Genomic DNA, 20815 nt, shown 5'->3' on the forward strand with positions numbered 1-20815 from the left:
TCGCACGTGCAGCTGATGGGCGGAGCCTGAGGGCGGGACCCGGCGAGCCCACGGCGGAAATGCCCCAAGATGACATGGCGGCGCCGGCGTCGCGGGCCCTGAGTTCAAACGGGCAGTCGGCTACGGTGGCCCCTGAGGGCCATTAGGGTGTCGGATAGCAACTCGCAGCTGGAGCCCGCTGGAGTGAAAGGGGTGTCAACCCAGAGTGGGACAACCCTGAGTGGGTGCAGTGGTGGAACCATCGAGGACCAGGAGATGGGGGGCGCCCCAGCTGGCCAGAGGCGGATGAGGACACAGAGGAGCATTGCATTGCATTCATTGCTTATTCTTGGGAGTGACCCTTACAGCGATCCTGCAAGGAAAGTTCTGCTTCTGGAGGGAGGCTGGACTAAGGGAGGCCGTGGGCCACTTAGTGCACGAAGGGCATCCGGACGATAGTTTCTTGGTGCCGCCTGACCGGAGCCAGGTACAGCCAGCTTGCAGCGAGGGGGCTGCGAGAATAAGTAGGGCAACCTTACTATCTCCCTTTGCTCTCCTGCCTTTGCTCCTCGCCTGCTGTACGGATCAGAAGGCAGAGAGCATTCGTCAGCCTCTGGGGGCCCAGGCAGGGCGGGGTGAAGAAGAGGAATTCATCTGGCTGGACTGCAGCAGGCACTCCAAGATGGTCCCCACCGAGCCCCATCTCCTGGTGCTCACCCCCTGGGGTAGTCCTCTTCCCTGGTGTACTAGGGTTGGTCTGTGTGACCCACAGAATAAGTAGAAATGATGAAATGTTATCTCGCTAATCAGGTCACAAGAGGCACTGCAGGGGCTCCTGCCTTTGGCTCAGGATGTGATCCCAGGGTCCTGGGGTCGAGTCCTGCATCAGGCTTCCTGCAGGGAGCCTGCTTCTCCCTCTGCCTGACTCTGCCTTTCTCTGTGTCGCTCATGAATTAAAAAAAAAAAAAAAAAAAAGAGGCACTGCAACTTGGGTGTTGGTTGCCATGGAAGGCAGCTTTCTAGGATGGCCACCTCAATCCTCACCTCCTAATAGTCATGCCCTGATATAAAACCCTTTCTTTGAGTGTAGCCTGCACCAGGTGACCGGATTTTAACAAACAGAATATGGCCAAAGTTAAGGATGTCACTTCTGAGAGTAAGCTACAAATGACTGTGACTTCCCTCTTGCTCGCTTGCTCTGATGAAGCAAGCTGCTGATGGAGAGGCTCACCGTAGCAAAGAACCGAGGCCAACACTCAACTGAGTGAGTGTGGAAGAGGATCCACCGCAGGTGAGACTTAAGAATCTTAAATTATGATGCCTGCAGTCCCAGCTGACACCTGGATTGCAGCCTTTTGAGAGACCCAGAGCTGGAGGCCCCAGATTCTTGGTCCACAGACAACATGAGAAGCCAAATGTTCTTTGAAGTTTGAGGGTAATTTATTATACAAAGATAGGTAACTAATACAGCTTTCTCGCTCTTTAATCACTTGCTTTGGGAGGTGTCAGCTGTCCTGTCATTAGAAGTGCCATGGGGAGCCTGTCCCGCAAATAACCTAGGCCTTCTGCCAATAGTCCTGTGAGTGAGCCTGGCAGCAGATGCTCACCTAGCCAAACTTGAAGACCGCAGTCCCTGCCCCCAGTGTGATTTAGGAGACACTGAGACCGGATCCCCAGCAAAGCCACCCTTGGGTTCCTGACTTTCAGAAGCTTTGTGAAGTAGTGAATGTTTGTTTGCTTTAAGCTCCAAAGGTTTGGGGCAATTTGCTTTGCAGCAACAGATAACGAGTATGTGTGCGGGCAAACACAAAACGTCAGCAAAGAGGGAAAAGGGGAAGTCCATGAAATTGGGCGAAATGCTCTTGAAGAAAAGTGTTTGGCTCATATTCTCCTAGAGTCGGAACCTATGCATGGAGTTACGTTTATTTTCTTTCATAACACAATTCAGTTTTCCTTTGACTGAAGGACAAACTCTGGTATTCCACTTAACTGAAGAATGGTGTTAGTTACCCTTTATTAATTATCTATTAGGTGCTGGGCCATGAACTTATATCCTCCTCCACAAATAGGGGAATTGGAAGCTTAGGTTAGGTAATTTATCCCCAAGCAGTTAGTAAAAGGCAGAGCCAGATTTCCAACCAGGTTTGAAGCCCTAATTCTTTCCAACAGCATCATGGTGGCCTCCCTATTAGCGATTCTTAGAACTTTAAATAAAAATACTAATAATCCAAATGCTCAGTACAGAAGCACTGCACGCTCATCCATTTAAGTTACGAAGTTAAATCACCTTCACGGTTCAGAACAGGCACTGCAGGTGAGATAGGCCTATCCCCGTGCCCCGAACCCCCACCCCCACCCCCACCCCTTGTGGTTGTTGCTTAATACATTTAATGAGGACATTAATTCCAACAGCGTTCCAACACTGGGGGATGTGGAATGAACTTTTTAAAGAAGATTTTATTTATTTATTCATGGGAGACACAGAGAGAGGCAGAGTCACAGGCAGAGGGAGCAGCAGGCTCCCTGCAAGGAGCCCCACTCGGGACTCGATCGCAGGACCCCAGCATCACGCCCTGAGCTCCAAGCAGATCGCTGAGCCATCCAGGCGTCCCTGGAAGGAAATTTTTCATCTGGTTTCCAAAAAGGCGCCAGGGCACCGACAGCTGGGGCGGAACCGAAGCTTTCAGCAGGGAGCGCGGAGCAGCGCGCAGCCCCTCCCGGCGTAGGCGGCCGGGCAGCCCGGGGGGCGTGGGGGGCGGGGCGCCGGACCCGGAAGTTGCCTCTGCCCGGCGCAAAGATGGCGGCAGCGGCGACGCCTGCCCGTCTGTCGCGTCCTCTTGTGACCAATGGCGCGGCGGCGCTCGGGTGACTCACTGGGGCGACCGATGCATGACGTTCTGATGCAACGTCCTAGTCGAGGAAGCCGCCGGTGCACGTTGCGGTGACAAGGCGGCAGAGTGTGGCGGACGATGTCCTTGGAGGCGACCGGGCCTACCGCGGGGATGGTACTCGGTGAGCGAGGCTCGGGGACCCCGGGCTGTGGGGGCGCGACGCGGGGCGGGAGCTGAGCTGCGGCCGGCCGCCTGGCCCCCCGGGGGGGGGGTCCCCCGCTGGTTATGGGGAAACATTGGCGGGGGAGGGGGGAGGGAGAGGGGAATGGAGGGGAGGGGCCCCTCGCTCTGCGCCGCCCGGTCCCCGGCCCCGGCCTGGGCTGCCGGCCGCGCCCGCCGCGACGTGACGTCAGAGTGTCCCCCAGACACGTCACCTCTTCCGAGCGGCCGTCCGCGGAGGACCCGCTCCCACACATGCTCGTGTCCACGGAGGCTTCCGGGGAGGCCGCCTGCTGCGGCTGCAAAGGGAGAGGGGCCCCAGATTGATGTCACTGTTCACACTAGGCGCGAGGCCTTCTGCGGTTTGCCAGGCCCAGAGCTTATTTTTTTTATTTTTATTTTTTAAAGATTTTATTTATTTATTCATGAGATGCACAGAGAGGCAGACACAGGCAGAGGAAGAAGTAGGCTCCATGCAGGGAGCCCGACGCGGGACTCCATCCTGGGTCTCCGGGGTCACGCCCTGGGCCCAAGGCAGGTGCTCAACCGCTGAGCCCCCCGGGCTGCCCTTCCTTCTGATCTTTAAAGGAAATGAAGGGAACCCCTTCACCTACCTTCAATGGTTGGTGAATGTTTGCAGAATGTTTGCAGGTGGCTCAGCGGTTGAGCGCCTGCGGTCGGCCCAGGGCGTGACCCCGGGTCCTGGGATCGAGTCCCACGTCGGGCTCCTGCGTGGAGCCTGCTTCTCCCTCTGCCTGTGTCTCTGCCTCTCTCTCTCTCTCTCTCTCTCTGTCTCTCATGAATAAATAAATAAGATCTTTTTTTTAGGAAAAAAAAAGTAGAGATCAGAAAGACCTGATGTTTATTTGGCATCAGCGCACTCTCACTGGGATATCTAGTTTGTATGTGTTATTTTATCTCGACCTCAGTACCACCCTTCAAGACGGGTATAGTTTTTTTCCCTCCCCCACTCATTTTGTACAGTAACGACAGGTTAAGTGAATTCCCTAGGGTCAACCTGGCTTTTAAGGTACAAGGACATCCAACATTGCAGTCTGGTCTGGCCAACTTCAGAGCCTTTATCAAGCAGATATACAAACAGTATCACAAATTAAAATCATCAAGGTTATCTTGAAAAGCTGAGTTTGTAACTACAGTATTTTTATGTGATACATGTCGCTCGATAGATGTCACTAAAATAGAGGTGTGGGAAAGTAATTATGATTTCTTTTGTACTGTGGTCATTTTTACTAATCAGATGTGTGTTCTATTCACAAAGATAAAGAGTTGGGGATCCCTGGGTGGCTCAGTGGTTTAGCACCTGCCTTTGGCCCAGGGCATGGTCCTGGCGACCCGGGATTGAGTCCCACGTCAGGCTCCCTACATGGGGCCTGCTTCTCCCTCTGCCTGTGTCTCTGCCTCTCTCTCTCTCTGTGTCTCTCATGAGTAAATAAATAAAATCTTAAAAAGAAAAATAAAAGATAAAGAGTGAATGAAGTAGTTGCAGTGTGAAGTGACTAATAATTACTGTCCAAACGAGTAACTTATTCTCCTTTTGTAAAACAGCAGAGCTGTATGTCTCGGATCGAGAGGGAAATGATGCTACAGGTGATGGAACCAAGGAGAAGCCTTTTAAAACAGGCCTAAAGGTAGTGTCTCTTCTCATTAGGAAAATGACTACATGTATTAGTGACTCGTGTCTATTATTATTTGGCTTGTCAGTAACTTTATTTCAAGGACTAGATTTTGAAGAGTATTTTCAGGAAAGCAAAAATGAGGAACGTATACAGCTATGTAGCTTTAAGAGTATTGGATGAACAAGTCTAAACTTAAATTCGAGCACTTTTAAAAGGTGTCATATTTCCTTTCTTACTATGCTAAGAGACGATAGGCTAAACTCACTTGAGAATTTTAGATCCTGAGAAACAATAGTGTATTAGTAAATTAGCATTCTATGTTTAAGCTCCGGGCTCACAAGTTACAAGTGTCTGCTCTGAAAAATGGGTCCATTCTTACTGCACTGATCCAAATTAGGTCATTGAGTCTCAAGACTCAGGTCAAGGCTCAGGATCACATCTGGATTCCAGTGCTAAATTCACTAAGAGGCCCCTTAGGAGTCCGTTTAGAAGAAATCTGGTCATGAACTTAGTGGGACTAGGGGAAGCTGGGTCTTACCTTTTAATTTTTAGAAGGAAATCTTCCTCTCCCTCTCATTTCCAGTTGAGAACTGACAACACTGGTAGGTGAATGTTTGCAGAATGTCACTATTAGTAAATGTGTGCCATTCTGACTTAGGGAATTACAGTTTGGCTTGAAACTTTAAATTTCAGTGATAAAAAAGGAGAGATCAATAGAGTGTGTCAGGAGCAAATTCCTAATGATTTATAAACATCTGTCCAAAGCCTAATTATTAAAAAGAAGAACTCTCTTAGATGTGTTTAAAAGATCCAGGTTCCCTCCTCTGCAGTGATCATTGAATTGGCATTAGTGTTAAAACAAGTGAAAAGTATTTTCCAGGTCCAGAAACTAGACCTTTAGTTTCCGTAAGCTTCAGATCCTACAACTGTTAGGGTTCTCGGCTGACTTAATCAAGTAATGCAAACTGTATGGTATATGTGGCACAGCAGTACCTGCCATGTTCTCTGATTTATGAAGAGAGGTATTCTAGATACAGGAATTTTTCAAATTAAATGATGCTTAGCCTTTTATGTTCTTAACCATTATTTTTGTTTCTGAAAGAGTTTCAGAAACAACTTTCCTGATTTCATAGTGAAGATTAACCATTTAGATGAGATCTGTAATTGGCTTCTACTGTTCCCACAGTCACTTAACATCTATTGCTTCTAGTGCTTGTCTTGGGAAACTGTATACAGTTGGCCCTTGAACAACACAGGATTAGAGGCACTGACCCCTGCAGAGTCAAAAATCTGTGTATGGCTTCTGACTTCCTAATAACATACCAGTAACATAAGCAGTCAACACATATTCTGAATGTTGTATGTATTCTATGCTATATTTTTACAAAAAAGTTAATTAGAAAACAGTGAATGTTAAAAATTATAAGAAAGAGAAAATACCTTTATAGCACTGTAATATATCCATGGGGGGAAAAAAATCTGTGTGTAAGTGGACCCACGCAGTTTAAACCCGTGTTCAGGGATCAACTGTATTGTGTAGCTGCACTTGCTAGAATTGTTTGTGAAAAGACCTGAGGGCTTTTACTTTAAGCAAAATATTCTTAGTATGTCCAAACAGTCATTTTTTCAACATCCACTTTTGGCTGTTGGGGTCAGTATGTTTTTCTTCTTGCCTCTTGATATGTTCTAGGTGGTTAAAGTTCCCTCATAATTGGGATGTTCTTTTGATTTCAAATACTGTACAATGTTAAATTTTCTCTTTCTCCCTTCCTACCCAAGGCTTTGATGACAGTGGGAAAAGAACCGTTTCCTACCATTTACATAGATTCCCAGAAAGAAAATGAGGTAGGATGAGTCAAAAACTCTACAGAATTATATTTTGTAAATAAATTTTCATCAGAACATAGTTTCTTGAAAAAAATTAAACACCTGTTTTTTTCTCTAGAGGTGGGATGTTATTTCTAAATCACAGATGAAGAACATAAAAAAAATGTGGCATAGGGAACAAATGAAGAGTGAATCCCGGGAAAAGAAAGAGGTGAGCAATGACTTTGCCATTGTGGAATGTTTTTTAAGATAGAATACTAGAAACCACGTTAACACATTGCTTTATTGTTAAAATTAGGCAGAAGATAATTTGCGAAGAGAAAAGAACCTGGAAGAAGCAAAGAAGATTACCATTAAAAATGATCCAAGTCTCCCAGAGCCAAAATGTGTGAGTGTGATACTACATACTGCCCCAAATATCGCAGATGTGCCCCGTTGGACTGTCAGTTCTGTATTTGAGGGCCGTGCCGTGTGGCTTGCACCTTCGCACTGTTCTCCCTGCTTTTTCTTTTAGAAGGGATAGAGACAAATAACATTTTAGAGTTATGAGGCTGGTTCTTTTTTTTTTTTTAAGATTTTATTTATTTACTCATGAAAGACCAGAGAGAGTGGCAAAGAAATAGGCAGAGGGAGAAGCAGGCTCCATGCAGGGAGCCTGATGTGGGACTCGATCCCGGGACTCCAGGACCAGGCCCTGGGCTGAAGGCAGGTGCTCAACTGCTGAGCCACCCAGGCATCCCATGAGGCTAGTCCTTTCAGGGGTTTATTTTATTAAAGAGTTTAATAATGAGGTGTTGAGTGATTCCTGTCCTGCCTAAAAGTTAAGTGTCCTCCCTCTCTATCTGTCCATTTCCTCACCGTAAAATGAAGAGGTCAAAATCCATGATTTTCATGATTTTTTTAAAAAAAAGATAAAATGTTTTGTGGCTTTGTGAATTGGATTCCACTGTATTTTTTCTAGAACAGATGCTGGGCTGCGAGTGGACATGCTTAGTTGTTTGTTTGTTTGTTTTTAAGATTTTATTTATTTGAGAGAAAAAGAGAGCACGAGCTGGGGAGGAGGGGCAGAAGGAGAGGGAGAAACAGACTCCTCGCTGAGCAGGGAACCCACTGTAGGTCTCGATCCCAGGACCCTAGGATCATGATCTGAGCCAAAGGCAGACACCTAACCTACTGAGCCACCCAGGTGCCCCATGCTTAGATTTCAAATAGTTCTTACTGCTGATATATTGTCATCTTTTTCCTGTGTCCTTAGTGATGAAGTTGTCTTAGCTGCCTTCACCCTCCCCGTCCTGTACTCCTCTCCCGTGTCCTTACTCCTCCAATCCAATAGCTAGCCTTGGTTAGCTTCTACCATATGGTGTCGGGAGGGACTGTGAGGGTCGAAGGGCTCTGAGCAGAATCGTGTTTTTGCTATTATGAATTTGTTTATTCATTGATTTTATATAGCAGTATCTGAAATTCCAGATGGTTCTCAGTATCATCAGTTTTGCAGTAAGAGAAAGAAGACTTGTTTGGTTTTTTTTAACCCCTCCAATATGGTAAACCTTTGTAGAAGACTGCAGTTTTGCATCATTTGTAAATTTTTAACACTTAACTACCATCCATTTAGTATTAGTGGAGAAGTTGGTATGTGATAAATTACGTGATTGGTCACTTGTTTTCATTTCAATGATTTCAATTTCACAGGTGAAGATTCATGCACTAGAAGAGTACAGAGGCCAAAGAGTAAAGGTGTTTGGCTGGGTCCACAGGCTGCGTAGGCAAGGTAAATGGTATAGCTTTTCTTTTCTCTCTCTAATTTTAAACATCCCTGGGCTAGATGAAGGACATAAAAACATTTACTTGGGTGGGGAATATTTTCGTTTGCGATGCTAGTTTTTAAAAGAAGATAGTGGATTATATCCTAAATTTGTTCTTATATGACTATTACAGGTTTAAAGAATTATTAAAATATTTAACTGTAAGCAATCACAGAAATCAGGAGTATCCAGTAAATATTTGTCTAGTTGAATTTAATTATTTAATGAAAAGCAGGGGATGTATTACAGGAAGTGCAGAGTCAAATCTGATTTATTTATGGCAGTGGTGTTGGCTTTTATAATTAGTGTGTTTGTATTCTGTTTCTCTCAGTCCTGAATTTTTGCTTTCTCTTACTATTTTTATTACCTGTATTTTATTGTATGTAGTTATCACATCCTTCATAAAAAGAGATGGGGCATAAATAAAAAGTGATTCTGTGCAGCAATATTTATGCATCTCCCACTGAGCTCACAGTACTATGCTAGGCATTGCAGAGGATTCAGTGGTGGATGAGATGTAATCCCTCGTCTCATGTTAATAATGGTTTTGCTTCCCCATTATCATATGGACCATGAAGCTCACACAGGATTTGGAAGTATCTACAGATACTGAGTAGTAATGTTTCTGATGGTCACTCGAGAGGAAGGGGTCACTCAGGGAGGTTTGAACTCTTAACATCTAACTGTGGAGTTACCTGTTACAAGATTAAATTATGAGAAAGTATTGTAAGTGCCTTGAGAACAGTCAGGCTAAATTTTTCTTTCTCATTTTTAGGAAAGAATTTAATGTTTCTGGTGTTGCGGGATGGTACAGGCTATCTTCAGTGTGTCTTGTCAGATGATTTGGTAAATATTTTTTCTTACCTGTAGCTGAAAGTTCCTCCCCCCCCCCCAAGTTCCTTTATTGTTAGTTTTGGGAACTTTAGGATCTGTATATATACTTTAAACTGTTACTATAGAAAATTTCCAACACGTAAAAAATAGAACGGTGCAAGTTGACCCTTGAGCAACATGGGCTTGAGCTACATGGGTCTGCTTGTGTGGGGATTGTTTTTACAGTACTGTAAGTGAATTCTGTCTTTGTTGTGGCTTTCTTAATAACATTTGCTTTTCTCTAGCTTACTTTAAGAATATAGTATAATACACATAATGTATGAAATATATGTTAACTAGGCTATTAAGTTGTGGGAGACTCAAGTTATGCATGGATTTTAGATGGTCATCCCTAATCCCCAAATTATTCAATATAAAGAAACCTTGTGTGCTCATCACCCAGCTTCGGTGAGGTCTTAGTTTTAGCTGCTATAATAAAGTACCATAGACTGGGTGGCTTGTAAACAACAGAACGTTTATCTTTCATGGTTCTCCAGGCCAGAAGTCGAGCGCAGAGTGTCCGCATGGTCATGTTCTGGTGAGGGTCCTCTTCCAGGCTGCACACTGCCAGCTTCCTAGAGCATATTCTCATGGCAGAGGGCAGAGAGGGGGAGCAACCCCTCGTACCTCTTATTAAAGGCACTAATCCCACCACCTCATCTCATCCTAATCACCTCTCCAGGGGCCCACTTCCTCATATGGGCACAGTGGGGCATAGGATTTCAACAGAAGGATTTTGAAGGGATAAAAACATCAAGTCCCTAACAAGTAACAGCTGATGTACTGGCCAATTCTGTTTGACTGCTCACCGCTTTGACCCTCTAGACATCATATCATCTCGTATAAATATACTTACATATGCATCTCCAAGAAAAAATAGCTTTAATATAACCATGCCCATGTGAATCACACTCTCCGCAGATGAAGACAGCTCCTCCAAGTATCCAGTCAGATTCTCCCACTTTATTCATCATGTCTTTTTACAGTTGTTTGGTTTGAATGAGAACCCAAACCAGATCTGCATTATGGCATTGAGCTGCTACGTCTTTTTTCCACTCCCTCCCGCCCACCCCCCCATAGCAATTTGTATGAAAAAACCTAGTTGGTTGTCCATTGGGACTCCTCCATTCCAGGGTATCAAATAAAGAATAGCTACTTCGTGGGGATCCCAGGGTGGCTCAGCGGTTTGGCGCCTGCCTTCAGCCCGGGGCATGATCCTGAGGACCCAGGATCAAGTCCCGCATCGGGCTCCCTGCGTGGAGCCTGCTTCTCCCTCTGCCTGTGTCTCTGCCTCTCTCTCTCTCTCTCTCTCTCTCTGTGTGTGTGTGTCTCTCATGAATGGATGAATAAAATCTTTAAAAAAAAAAAAAGAATAGCTACTTCCGTGGTTGCATGCTGAGGGGTCATCTAACACATTCCTCTATCCTCTGTATTTCTTATAAGCTTATCAAATTCAGGTTTGGGGTTTTTTTTTTTGTTTGTTTGTTTGTTTTTTAATTTAGTTTGGTTTGATTTTTTTGGCACAACTACTTCCTGGGCAAAGCTATGTACTTCTCATTGCCTCACATCAAGGCCACATAATGTTCTCTTTTCTTTTTCTTATGATTTTTTGATAGTCGGTTAAAGTGCCGATAAGTGGTCCCTCCATTATAAAGTTACTCATGACTTTAATCCTAATGATTTTAGCAAGTGTTGAGGATCATAGTCTAGGTGGATGGTTTATTATTTTAACTGTCTGATTTTTTTTTAACCGTCTGAATTTTATTTTATTTTTTAAATATTTTATTTATTTATTCATGAGAGACATGGAGAGAGAGAAGCAGAGACAGGCAGAGGGAGAGGCAGGCTCCATGCAGGGAGCCCGACGTGGGACTCTATCCCAGGTCTCCAGGATCAGGCCCCTGGGCTGAAGATGGCGCTAAACCGCTGAGCCACGGGCTACCCTAACCGTCTGAATTTTATTTTATTTTTATTTTTTTAAAGATTTTTATTCATTTATTCATGAGAGACACAGAGAGACAGAGGGAAAAGTAGGCTCCATGCGGGGAGCCCTACGTGGGACTTGATCCGGGTCTCCAGGATCAGGCCCTGGGTTGAAGGCAGTGCTAAACCGCTGAGCCACCCGGGCTGCCCAACTGTCTAAATTTTAAAATAAAATGAGCTGCTCAGATATTTTTAAGAGATGTGGGCTACTGTAATTTTTGCATATGTATTTACGTAAAATATCTGTTTACATACATATTTTTCTGTTGATGAATCCTTCTTCCACAAAAGTAGCTATTCTTTTTTTTTTTTTTTTTAAATTTTTATTTATTTATTCATGATAGTCACAGAGAGAGAGAGAGAGAGAGAGAGGCAGAGACACAGGCAGAGGGAGAAGCAGGCTCCATGCACTGGGAGCCCGACGTGGGATTCAATCCCGGGTCTCCAGGATCGCGCCCTGGGCCAAAGGCAGGCGCCAAACTGCTGCGCCACCCAGGGATCCCAAAAGTAGCTATTCTTTATTAATACTAAAAAATTGATGGCTATCTTGTTTTACTAGTTTTATACCAGGGAACTTACATGTAAGTAATCCACTTAGCTTTCTGTACAGCAGAACATACATTTTTAATGTCAATGTAAGTAAATCTGAACTTTAATCTTTTTATAGTGTCAGTGTTACAATGGAGTTGTCTTGGCCACTGAGAGCAGTGTTGCAGTGTACGGGACTCTAAATCTGACCCCAAAGGGCAAGCAGGTAAGTAGGTTGAATTTCTTTTTTTTTTTTTTTTTTTTTTTTTTTTTAGTAGGTTGAATTTCTTACTGGGTAAATGTTTCTTTGTTCTCCAGTGTTTTTATTTAAACTTCTGGTATTTGGCAAATTAATACACAGATGTGATATAATTGCTAAGTTTAGTATGCCTTTTCCAGTGGAAAAAATGTACACTGTACAACTCATATGATACGACAAATTCAGAGATTTCCAACCTTATGGAATTCCTCAAGTAATCTTCATGGGCCATAGTATAGCCGCTTTGCTGTGAATGCATGAATCATTTTTCAGCCAGTAAATTGAAGTAAAACAATCTATCCAAAAAATTTCAGGAGAGAAGTGTAATCTAAATCTGAAATTTTCTGAATAGAATTTGAAAGTCTCTTTTAGAAAAAGGTAAATATAATTCTGATATTCAGAGAGCTGTTTCTTTTCTAGCCAACAGTTACTTGTTGGTAATTACTGTTCAAATAATTACTGTGGTTATATTTGTTGGCTGGGAAAGAAAAACAAATGTGACATATTAACCACCAGAGGGAGCCCTTAGAGTCTTCCTAATAGACTAGAAATACCAACATTGGAGAGTCTCCCAGAATTCATGGAAAGGAACCTACATTAAGTATGAATATCTGATTCAAGTTCACGGAAGTAATGTGATTTGCAAAATTTAGTTGTCACAATGTGTTACTTGCTATCCAGGGTTTGGCACCAAGATAATTGTATATTCTGTGCTGTGTAGCCTCTAAAATGAATTGCTTTAATGGAATTACTGGGAGAATTTGAATTTCTCTCATATATCTGTTCCAAAGAGAAACAACTTTCAGTAAAACCTTTGCATTTAAGGATTTTCAGTGTCAATAAAATGTCATTTTAAATTATCAGGCAAAGACTAGGAAGATACATGGAATGATAACCGTGGTTAGTAGTTACTCCAATTTGTGAGATTATCATTTATTTTCTAGTCTGTGCTTTTCTTTTGTTTAAAAATTTGTGTGCATTTACTCTGAAAGGAAGATTAAATACCAAATCGGATTTTTGGGGCTTAGTGTTTCAAAGGGTAGGCTAATAATGGTCAAGTCTAAAAATAACTTACCAACAAGTTTGACATAAATTAGAATCTCCAGTAATGTTAGTTTTTTTGTCTCCTCCTTTCTCCCCGCTGCCTTCTCCCGCCTTGTAAAATGTAGGCCCCCGGGGGCCATGAGCTGAGCTGTGACTTCTGGGAATTGATTGGGCTTGCCCCTGCTGGAGGAGCTGATAACTTGATTAACGAGGAGTCCGACGTGGATGTCCAGCTCAACAACCGACACATGATGATCCGGGGAGAAAACATGTCCAAGATCCTGAAAGCACGTTCTGTGGTCACCCGGTGCTTTAGAGATCACTTCTTTGATAGGGGGTACTATGAAGTAAGTGTATATCCATCATCATTTGCAAACGGTTGATACCTTCTGGCATTTTTAAACTGGAATAGTGGCCCTCACAATTGGCCTTTGTTTACTCCTCCTCTGCATTTGAACAGGTTACTCCTCCAACGTTAGTGCAAACACAAGTAGAAGGAGGTGCTACACTCTTCAAGCTTGACTATTTTGGGGAAGAGGCATTTTTGACTCAGTCCTCGCAGCTGTACCTGGAGACCTGCATTCCAGCTCTGGGAGATGTGTTTTGTATCGCACAGTCATACAGGGCAGAACAATCTAGAACACGAAGGCACCTGGCTGAGTATGGAATTGTCTTCTTATTTTTATTAAAAAAATAATTTTTAAGAAAATATGCTTAGAGAAGCAATCTTTATGTAGACAGATGATGACTACATTTAAAAAAAAAAAAACTTGGTATACTAAGAAGGCATGTAGAGGGAGGGCAGTTGAACAAATTAATGAAGGCCGTGTATGAAGTCTTGCCTCCTAGGGAGCAATGGTCTCTTATTTCACTTGCCTTGATCCTTCATGTGTTAAGGAATAAACAAGAAATGACTATTCAAGAGGGAAAGGTAGGGGCTGTAAAACTAATTTGCCGACTTGGGAGTTGGTTGGCGGCGCTGCAATTTTACATTTCTGGGCAGTTTTGCAATGTTAAAATCCTTGCTTGAGAGAAACTTGGTGGAAAAGTAGAGTGCCTCCCAGCTAGTGTCCTGTTCTTCAGATACACTCATGTGGAAGCAGAGTGTCCTTTCCTGACCTTTGAGGAGCTTCTGAACCGATTGGAGGACTTGGTTTGTGACGTGGTGGATAGAGTCTTGAAATCACCTGCAGGAAGCATAGTGCGTGACCTCAACCCGGTAGGTGTACTGTTTTATGGAAATGCAAAATCATGATTTTTTTTTTTTTGGAAGGAAATGATGTCTTCACCCTCAATTTTTGTAGATTTAGTAGCTTGACAAGTTTTGAAATAAGGAACTAATATATATACGTGCATATATATATGTATGTGTGTACATACACATTTTTATTTTTTAAATAAAATGGATATATAGTAGCATGTTTCAGGTATACAGCATAATGATTTGATGATTGTATATATTATGAAATGATTATCATAATAAGTCTAGTTAACATCATTACTAGGGACACCTGGGTGGCTCAGCGGTTGACCATCTGCCTTTGGCTTAGGGCATGATCCTGGGGTCTTGGGATCGAGTCCCACATCGGGCTCCTGCAGGGAGCCTGCTTCTCCCTCTGCCTGTGTCTCTGCCTCTCTCTGTCTCTTATGAATAAATAAATAAAATCTTTAAAAAAAAAAATCCGTACTTGCTTCAGCAGCACATATACTTAAAAAAAAAAAAAAAAAAAAAAACTCCATTACCCGACATTGATATATTTGTTCTTTCTTAAATGCACCCTCCTAAGATCTACTATCTTAGCAGCTTTCAAATTCTTAAATAGAGTATTGTTAGCTGTAGTCACCTTGCTGCACATTATATTCCTTACGACTGGCTTATTTTATAACTGGAAGTTTGTACCTTTTGACCACCTTTACTCATTTTTAAGAGTAAAATTTGACACCAGTCATTGCCAATAATTTTATATTTTAATTTACATAGGAAGAGGTCATGTATACTTTCCATTTTTAGGAATGTCCTGTTTGTGTTCTAGACTGAAATAACATTTTATTTATTTTATTTATTATTATTTTTTTGAAAAGCATTTTATAGTAATGATGAATAGTTTTCCTTAAAATGGAAATTTTAGTGTTACGGTTTCTTTATATACATTTTTTTCTTTCTATTGTAGAACTTCAAGCCTCCCAAACGACCTTTTAAGCGGATGAACTATTCAGATGCTATTGTGTGGCTGAAAGAACACAATATAAAGAAAGAAGATGGAACCTTCTATGAATTTGGAGAGGTATGCATTGCTTGTTGTTTCCAGGGTAGCATTGCGCTTATTAAGTGGGTTGCTACTTTGGTTAATGAACTGGTAATGCAGGAGGAAGCTGCTTATTGTCAAATAAATGGTAACATCAGAACCTCCTCCTTGGGGTTGTCTGAGGATTCACTGAGTCAATAGACGTAGTCAGCCTCAGAACAGTACGTTTCTGTAGTGTTCGGTAAATATTAGCTCTGTGTTAGCCTTCACAGCTCGTCTTTTACCTCTTTCTTCTTCCACGATCAATCCATGCTCTTGACTTACTCTAGTGGCAATTCTCTGGGCTGGCAGGATGCTTCAGAAAGCTGTACATTTGAAAATTCTATGCAGAATGTTGATGTGTATATATTCATTTTATTGGTCTGGAGAAATTATCTGGTTCTTTCAAAAAGGATCCTTCCCCCCAAAGGAGTGTATTAAAACTCCTTCACATGGAGAAGAGTCAAAGAATAAAATAGCTATTGGTTAAAATGCAAAACCTAGAGAGAAGACCTTGCTGGGGAAGGTGGTCTCGTGTCCCAGATACACTGAGCGGATATATCTGGAAGTGTGGGTTGTTAGCACTTTCAAGCCCTCTTCTCTGTGCATTTAACCATTTCTTACATAGTATTTGCAAATCCATTTTATAGGTAAAATAGGAGCAACTACTGCTAACTGTAGTTTTTATTTCTAGAAGGAATTTACAGAGAGAACAAACAGTATATTAGGCCTATATAAATTATTCTGACCATCTCATAAATTCATTTGGTGGTGTAAAATAACACAATTTTGTATTAAAAATTTAAGAATTGTCATTACCTAAAATTTGGCAAAGTAGTGTGATGGAGCAGAAGGAGCACAATCTTCAGAGTAAGAAGCCCCCCTGGGCAGCTTAGCTCCCACCTGTGTCCTTACTGCCGAATAATGGAAGGCCAGTGACCCCTCCTTCTGCTTTCTTATCTCCACCTTGGAGGTAACGTCGGCTTTGCAAAGTTGTGAGGACCCAAAGCTAAATAAATTCTTAGCAGGGTACACCGTTCAGGAAGCCCTGGATGCAGGTCCACATACACTGTGTGTTGATGTCATTGCATGCACGTGTGAATACCAGAGTAGATAAGTGGTCTTCTGACTTTTTGGAATGTGTAGTAAGACTTTTTCTGCCAGTTAGATCTTGCTCTAGTAGGTGAAGCAGATAAAAGCTAAGAGACCAGAACTATCCCGTTCATCTCCCATTTCCTTCCTTTGCTTGAGAGAGCACAGTCTTCTGGGGACTGGGGCTTGATGACAGCTGTGCCACGTGATTGCTAAGCTCTATTTTGGTTCCTCGATTAAACAAATCAATGAGTCTTGTCAACTTCTCTCAATCGGTTTGTACTGGGACAACAGTTTTCAGTTTTCAGTTGAATGTATGTGTGGTTTACTGAAGGATGTTTTGAGATAGAAGCAGAATAACTTGGTTCATCATCATCTAACATTTCTTAGCTAAGTATTCCAGGGGTGGTTACACTTAACAAATTGCACACTGGTTATTTGTCTTATGAATCTGTCTTACTATCATTGAAGCCATAATGATTTACTCTAACAAGAAAGAAGTACAGATAACAGGAGAGTTTAAAGATTGGTGTTATTAATAACATATTCTGTGCATAGATCAATGATGTTCTGGAGCATTCACTGATTATCTTATGCCTTATGGGACCAAGTGGACCATGCTTGCTTCAGAGCTAGATAAAACTGGCCACTGAAAAAAAAATAGCTACGCAGTATCTAGCCCTGGTGATAATGGCTTGAGTGGTTTTTTTGGGGGGGGAGGTTTCATTCCTTCAGCAGCAGGCCCCTGAGATCTACTGTAGAAGGAAGTAGATCTTTTTGCCCTTGGTTTAATTAATAACTGCTTGTGAGTTTTAAAAATATCTTTACTGTTTTTGGAAGAAATTGTTACTTCCACCCATATGTATGGGTTGTGGATGGGTGTGTATTCTCTGCTTTGTTACATTAATAAGATGAGGGGCTGCTAGGGGTGAGAGCTGCTTCTGTCTTGTTGCCTTCCAGTTGTAAATGTTAATGAAGTCTTGTTTAACCTCAGGACATCCCAGAAGCTCCTGAGAGACTGATGACGGACTCCATTAATGAGCCCATCTTGCTCTGTCGATTTCCTGTAGAGATCAAGTCCTTCTATATGCAACGCTGTCCCGAGGATTCCCGCCTTACAGAATCTGTCAGTTTGTGATTCAAATAGTATCAGTAATTTTGCTTTCAAAGGGGGTGGGGGCTGCCAGTGGAGTAAGATAAAGCTCACAGCAACCATTTCATTATACATCTAGAACAGCAGTATTTAAAGAAGTGGCTTTTGTCTTCTGACCAGTCAGAAGTATTAACAGAGTATTTAATACTCTGTTAAATAACAAGATTTGAAGATTTGAATATTATATAACCAACCATAGTGCTCCTTTAGCTAAGAGTTTAATTGTGATTTTCCTTGAAACTAGAGCTGTGCCATGCCTGGTAGCCTGGTAGTAACTGCATTTTATTTACTTGTTTTTAAAGGTTGACGTGTTGATGCCCAATGTTGGTGAGATTGTGGGAGGCTCAATGCGTATCTGGGATAGTGAGGAAATACTGGCAGGTTATAAAAGGGAAGGAATTGACCCCACTCCCTATTACTGGTACACAGATCAGGTAAAAACTGTTTTGTTTTTTTTTTAACACTCTTTAAAATTTTTTCATTATAATCTGTATAAATTAGAATTTTTAAAAGAGAATTCAGTGCGGGACTTTGGAGTTTGAATGAGCTGTATATTCAGTTTCATGGTTATAATGTGGCATGTGACTATTGCTAGTTTTCTCTTTATCTTAATAACATGTTAACTTCATTTGAAAAGTACTTAGCTGCTGGCGTTGCTCAATGCTACTGAGTTTTTAAAAATTTGCTGTTAAGGGATGCCTGGGTGGCTCAGGAATTGAGCATCTGCCTTTGGCTCAGGTCCTGATCCTGGGGTCCTGGGATCAAGTCCCGCATCAGGCTCCCCACAGGGAGTCTGCTTTTCCCTCTGCGTGTGTCTCTGCCCCTCTCTGTGTCGCTCATGAATAAATAAGTAAAATCTTTAAAAAAAAAATTTATTAGATCCTACCAATATCTAGTGCTATTTTGCATTTTCCTCTGATAGAGACATAGACTTCATTCCAGGGTGACACCTATTCCCTGATTTATTTTTCATATAAAATCATTTCAATATATGTGGTTCATGAAAGCATATCGATTTTTTTTTTTAAGATTTTTATTTATTTATTTGCTAGCACGAGCAGGGGGACAGGTAGAGGGAGAAGCAGGCCCCTGGCTGAGCAGAGAGCCTGCTGAGGGGCCAATCTCAGGACCTGACAATTACGACCTGAGTTGAAGGCAGACACTCAACCAACTGAGCCACCCAGACACCTCACATAATAGATTTTTTAAAAAAAAAAGATTTATTTTTTTATTTCAGTCAGGGAGAGAGCAAGAAAGAGAGAGAAAGAGAATGAGTGGTTGAGGGGGGCTGGTGCAGAGCGAGAAGCAGACTCCCTGCTGGGCAGGGAGCCTGACATGGGGCTGGATCCCAGGACCCTGGGATCATGATGTGAGCCTAAGGCAGACATTTAGCCTACTGAGGCACCCAGGTGCCCCTGAAAACATATACATTAAGGGTTGAGTTCTTAACCACAATAAACTAACTCATTTCACAGTAGAAAATTTTAAATATTTTAGACAAAATTTTAAACATCTATTCTTCTTTCTCTTTTTTTTAAACAGAGAAAATATGGCACATGTCCTCATGGAGGATATGGCTTGGGCTTGGAACGATTCTTGACCTGGATTCTGAATAGGTATCACATCCGAGATGTATGCTTATACCCAAGATTTGTCCAGCGTTGCAAGCCATAACTGATTCCTCCAGAAGCATTAAGGAAAGAAGATAGTTTATGAAAGGAACAGACTGCCTCTTAAAAAACAAAAAACGAAAGCCAAAATCTTCCCTTTTTTATTCCACTGCTGTATGTATATCCATCTCTTTTTTTTCCCACAAAAAGCAGTCAAAATCATGTGACTATCAAATGACATCGGTGTTCTCATTTTAAGAAACACTATCCATCACAAAGCTTGGGGGAAATATGTACATGCCATGTTACACTACAGTTGTAAGTCCATATCATCCTTTTATCCAATTATGGGATTTAATTTTTGCCTCATATATAATTAAAGAGATTTTAATTATGGTTTAAGACATTCCAGTAACTTAATCTTTCCGTCCTGTTAAGTGTAACTGGAATTCTTTATATGATTTTGTTGTATGAGTGAGTTAGAACAAAGATCTTGAGGAAAAACTGATAATGTGTAGAAATCTGCTGATATTAGAACACTATAATTCATTGATACTGGAATCAAAGACAGTTTTGCATTGGTTATTAATCTTTTCTAATCTGTAGAGCTGCTTATAGTTCTAAAACATACAAATTGATGTGGAGGAAGCTGTAAAAAATGAGGATTTTGCGTTAAACAATTTGAAATAACAGCAAATTCTTTTTGTTGTTGTTCCTTGCTTTAGTTTAAGTTAAAGAGGCAGAGTGATCTTCTCGCTTTCCTGATAGTGTCTAAGTAATTAAGAATAAATAAGTTCCAAAAGAATTTGCAGCTGGAATCTTAATGACAACTGTATGTGGCCGTTTGAGTCTCCCCACACTGTGACTCTAGATCTAATCTGTGCTACCATATTAACTCCTAGCAGGAATGGCTTCATTTCAGATTTGGTACATTTCTCTCCCCAAATGCATGTCATGTGTTCTCAATAGGCTGTATTCCCAGCAATCAATAAATGGACACACATGAAAACTGTTTGCTGGCTTTAATTTTTCTAAAGCTGAACATCTCAGTGTTACATTGGTTCATGCGTTTTGCAGTTTTTAAATCTTTTCATTTTTCATGATGTAATATGCAAAGTTAGATATTACTGAATTTAGCAGGTATTACTAAAAACACATGGTAATGGAAAGGAATAATTTTTTTAAAATTAGGTGTGGGTTCTAGTCACATCTTGTAACCTTTTGTGTGATTTTTTTGGACACATCAAATTATATCCTAATTTTCAATTAAGTGAAATGACCAATGGAAATGGGGCATTTATAGCATATTTGGTCTGTATCTTTAAATAAAAAATACTTGTAAGGGGATGCGTGGTTGGCTCAGTGGTTGAGCATCTGCCTTTGGCTCAGGGCGTGATCCCGGGGTCCCAGGATCGAGTCCCACATCGGGCTCCCTGTGGGAAGCCTGCTTCTCCCTCTGCCTGTGTCTCTGCCTCTTTCTCTGTCTCTCACAAATAAATAAAATCTTAAAAAAAAACAAAAACTTGTAAGAATGTGAATGAGCTCTAATTGGATTCCTCTAGCCAGTTCATGTGATCAGAATTTAAGGAAGAGATGAGACTCAATTAGCCAAAATTTTAATTGTGTAAATGAATCAAAAGTTGTAAATATGGAGGGAGAGCTGTGGAATTAGGTGGGGATGAGAGCACCTGGG

General features: G+C 41.9%; 1 protein-coding gene across 2 annotated transcripts; it reads left to right on the forward strand.

Annotated features, from left to right (window-relative positions):
* Window positions 1–2831: 2831 nt before the first annotated feature.
* On the forward strand, window positions 2832–20131 carry NARS1 (asparaginyl-tRNA synthetase 1). Of its 2 annotated transcripts, none has more exons than XM_077891891.1 (15): window positions 2832–2991; window positions 4596–4678; window positions 6446–6511; window positions 6612–6704; window positions 6792–6881; window positions 8183–8261; window positions 9071–9141; window positions 11819–11905; window positions 13108–13329; window positions 13443–13642; window positions 14066–14201; window positions 15154–15267; window positions 17354–17485; window positions 17815–17946; window positions 19055–20131. In XM_077891891.1, exons 1-15 carry the CDS (start codon window positions 2949–2951, stop codon window positions 19184–19186), a joined length of 1680 nt encoding a protein of 559 aa, XP_077748017.1. In that variant the 5' UTR covers window positions 2832–2948; the 3' UTR covers window positions 19187–20131. The 2 variants fall into 2 exon arrangements, with proteins under 2 accessions (XP_077748017.1, XP_077748024.1); XM_077891898.1 differs by having other exon boundaries at window positions 2845–2991; window positions 4599–4678.
* The last annotated feature ends 684 nt before the right edge of the window (window positions 20132–20815 follow it).

This window comes from Canis aureus, chromosome 1, assembly GCF_053574225.1.
Source record: "Canis aureus isolate CA01 chromosome 1, VMU_Caureus_v.1.0, whole genome shotgun sequence".
Taxonomy (NCBI): Eukaryota; Metazoa; Chordata; class Mammalia; order Carnivora; family Canidae; genus Canis; species Canis aureus.